The 3,844-nt window shown below is 42.8% G+C and overlaps 1 protein-coding gene across 1 annotated transcript in view; it reads left to right on the top strand.

Annotated features, from left to right (window-relative positions):
* Window positions 1–1,916: 1,916 nt before the first annotated feature.
* Window positions 1,917–3,844, top strand: part of arr3b (arrestin 3b, retinal (X-arrestin)) — an 11,902-nt gene continuing 9,974 nt past the window's right edge. Inside the window, exons 1-3 of the mRNA XM_063190543.1 lie at window positions 1,917–1,983; window positions 2,769–2,835; window positions 2,989–3,019. Coding sequence (XP_063046613.1) covers window positions 3,012–3,019 — 8 coding nt within the window. The 5' untranslated portion in view covers window positions 1,917–1,983; window positions 2,769–2,835; window positions 2,989–3,011. The remainder of the gene's footprint in view (window positions 1,984–2,768; window positions 2,836–2,988; window positions 3,020–3,844) is intronic.

The raw sequence follows: 3,844 nt of genomic DNA, 5'->3' as shown, positions 1-3,844 counted from the left end.
GCTGTGCTACGTAATTTGATGTATAGATTTATGTACAGGGCATCTGAGTCAAAGAATGATCTAATTGCTGTTTTGGCTAGCCCTGAACGTAGCTCTGTAAGACTGTTCTCAAGCTTATGGAGTCACTGGCGAACATGCCTGTATTTGAGATGAGCCATGCAATGTCTATGTTTTTTTTTGTCTTGTTTGTTTTGTTTTGCTCTTTGTTTTTTTCTGCTGCTTCTTTTTACTGTGTTGTGATGCTTTTATATGTGATATGGACCCCCTTGGGTCTGGAATAAAGAACTGAATTGAAAAATTGAATGAATGACCCTGCTCTGTCGCTTTAGGGTTAAAGTGCCCGCCTGGCGACAAAAAAAGAAAAAAACATTTTATTATAGCTGGTCTAGTTCTGCACTACTGGAGGTCAGACACAAAAGCAAACCTTGAATCGCAACACAAGGTTGTTGTTTTGTTTGAATTATTGGGGTGGGTTATGCACGGGACCATACACAGGCACAAGATGGGAGATGCCAGCTATCCAATTACCGACCCATTGGTTAGGTGAATTTGCCAGCGTAATCTAAGCTCTCATCCTAAACTTTTGACCTGCTCTATTCCACTTTATAAATACGCCTACAAGAAGTTACCTCTGGAGTCTACTGTATGCTATATGTTAGAGGATCACTGGGCAGTACGGCTTTGTGTCAGTCCTTAACCCTTAACCTTCTCAGACCTATTATGCAGTGCCCTCCAAAACGACCCACTTCTCCATATCTCAACACAAATAAATAATGTATACAGTTCAGTAGTTCAGCAACAGTATTACGTAACATCCACAACAACCCACTCCAGCGTATCCATGTTTTTAAATGCTATTTTTAATATCAACCGAGCACATGAATTAACAATAGTTACGTAAATTGCCACCCGAGACACAATACCAGTCAGGGCTATTTTGGGCAGGCGGTCCGAGGCCCACTGAGCCAGGGGTGTCTCTCAGGCAACAGCTGCTGGAGAACATGGCACGCCATAACACGTACGTTTGTACAGGTCATTCTCCACCCTCAAAACTGTGCTCAAAGCCCACTTTTTTTTTTTTTAATCGTACTGCTGACTGGTCTGAGATTCTATTTGGTAGATTTGATTTGAGTTAATATCAACTCCGGTAACTGATCATTATTACCAGTGCTATTACCATATATCAACACTGGCATTTTTTAGTGCTTAGGAAAGTGAAACCCACATCCAGGGGAATGACCTATACACTGTAGAGACGAATGGTCCCGGTACGAATCCCCAGATAAAAAAAAGAAAAAAGTCAACCAGGTTTTTTCTGCTCCTACTTTTTTCTGTGATGTTTTGGGTGAAACACAACATAAATAAAGTAGGAGCAGAAAAATCCTCATTGAATCAGATTTGCATTTGGTTATCTGGTTGGATCTGTGGGCTTTAACCTACTGCAGGTAGGAATCCCCACTTGGCCCTCACACAGTGTCCATGCTTAATCCAGCCGGGGTCACTCACGCGCACCGCTTATTCTCAACATATTGTGGCCTGAAAACGACGCAGAGTAATAGACTTACAGGATTTGGCGGGAGTGCTATACTACTACTGAGAGGAGGGGAAGTGTCTGTGTGCCTATGTGAGTGTCTGTGTGTGTGTGGGAGGGTGGGGGTGGGCAGAGAATGACCAGTCACCTTACAACTACGCGTCCTCTCTCTCTCTCTCTCTCTCTCTCTCTCTCTCTCTCTCTCTCTCTCTCTCTCTCTGCATCACAGTGGGGATTTGCGGCCCAGAGGGAGGGGACATTCTCGGGCCAAACACACACACACACACACACACACGCACACGCACACGCACACGCACACGCACACGCATACCACACACCGCATACACGCGCCCATATGCTCGCCTGCCAGAGAGAGGTAAGAACCCAGTGGGCGAGAGCAGTCACGGGACAAACACAAACAAACACACAAAGCAGGCACAGAAGACAGAGAGGTAAGCACTGCTCTTATCTGACTGGAGGCGGGGTGGGGTGGGGTGAGGGGGGTTCTATACTAGCTGGCAAGGCATGGATGTGTTTCACAGAGACAGTTGGAACAGTGAAATTCAGCCTCCACTGAAAACAGTGCAGCAATACAGTTTCTATAGCTCTGGAGCTTAGCTAGCTAGAGGTATTGAAAAACGTTGCACCAATTGATGTGTCTTTTTAAGATCAGTAACTGTATTTTGTCATTTAGTGTTGGTATGTCAAAATGCTTGAGTGGTTTTGCTCAGTAAATACCTAATGAACAGGCCAGACTTGTGTCTTCAGATATGATGTTAAATGCTTCGAAAAACATAATCTGTTAAAAAGCAAAAAAACATTGAATTCATACAATAGTGGTATTAGCTGTTGTTGTATCACCCTGACATCTAGTACAACTGAAAAACGTCAATGACCCATAAGGACTCAGGCTATCTTTGAAATTGTATTTAATCCGTAGTTCTGTTTGTGGCAGACAGTAGGTCATAAATACACCACAGACACCAACAAGATCTTGGCTTGTGCCAATTGCGTCAATGACCCGTACACACTCTGGCTATCATAAAGATGTACACCTCGACCGTATACCTGTGCCACCTGAGTAACATTGTGCAACCATCCAGGATCTGTCTGCACAATGGCATACATCTGAGATTAACCCCTTTGCGCAGAGCCTCTGTCATAACCTTATTGTCAACAAAACTGTAACGTGACCAAGTCTTAGGCTGCTACTTAAGGCAATGTTGTCATGGTGTAGTTGAGTCTTTCCAGCAAAGAGTCAGAGTGAACGGACCCGGTGACGGTTGGCTCATCTGCACAAAGAGGTAACACTGCAATGCACTCACGTAGAAAGTAGCCTTCTTTTAGTAGTTGCTTATGGTAATATGAATACACTAATGGGAAACATGTAGGTTTGATTTATGCCCGATACATTTTGTGCAACATGTAATCACTCTAATCATTTGTTTATTTTGCAGGCACTCCTGAACAGCTTGGGGTAATGGCAAAGTAAGTATGTTTTGAATTGCTTTCTATTTTACCACATAACTGTTAACTTCTGACAATATAATACAGTGTAACAGTTGTCTTTAGTTTTGTAGTCCTCCACATACAGTAATGCAGAGTGTGTAGCCTACCGATAAATTAAAACCCCATCCAACTTTTACAGTAGGGATGCTGTGTTGGGATGGGTGACGGCTAATGCAGAGGGACACCGATGGATATTATGGGCAGTCAGGGAGGCCTTTTGAATTGCATTGAAATAGTGCTGCTCCTTTGTTCTTTTCATTTGCTCCATTAAAGAATACAGGACAAACAATAATTAATTATAGCTTACATGACTTCATGTAGTATGGATTAGGCTACTCCATACTTTGGGAAGTGTCCTATTTAATTAATTTACTTATTTCTATAGCTGCATTTTGGATACATTGTATTCTTGACAATATAACATACTCCTAACACATCTTACAGTTGTGAATAGAGCCATATGACTTTGGCGGTGACACATAGGCAAGGCGACAAGGTAGAGGCTTCGAGTTAGGCGTCTGAGGTGTCAAAAGTAAAAAAGGAGCACGATTTCCTTTCAACACAGGTAACTTTACAGAGTAACCAGTAGACCAATTAACCAGTATTACGATCAGCTGAATTTGCATTGGTTGGATCATATTTGTGGTGGGTTCTTGTAGGGTTCTACAGCTTTAGTTCTGTTCTACTTTAGTTCTCTGCTCACACAGCACTTTTCTTTGGCTAAACAACCGACTACAGCAAGAACTCCCGCCTCAAAAACACTACATAGAGATTCTGGAATGTCCTGTCGTATACTGTAGCTGC

Source organism: Engraulis encrasicolus, chromosome 23 (genome assembly GCF_034702125.1).
Source record: "Engraulis encrasicolus isolate BLACKSEA-1 chromosome 23, IST_EnEncr_1.0, whole genome shotgun sequence".
NCBI classification, from domain to species: Eukaryota; Metazoa; Chordata; class Actinopteri; order Clupeiformes; family Engraulidae; genus Engraulis; species Engraulis encrasicolus.
Note: the sequence above shows the minus strand (reverse complement) of the source record. Positions and strands in the feature narration are given on the sequence as shown.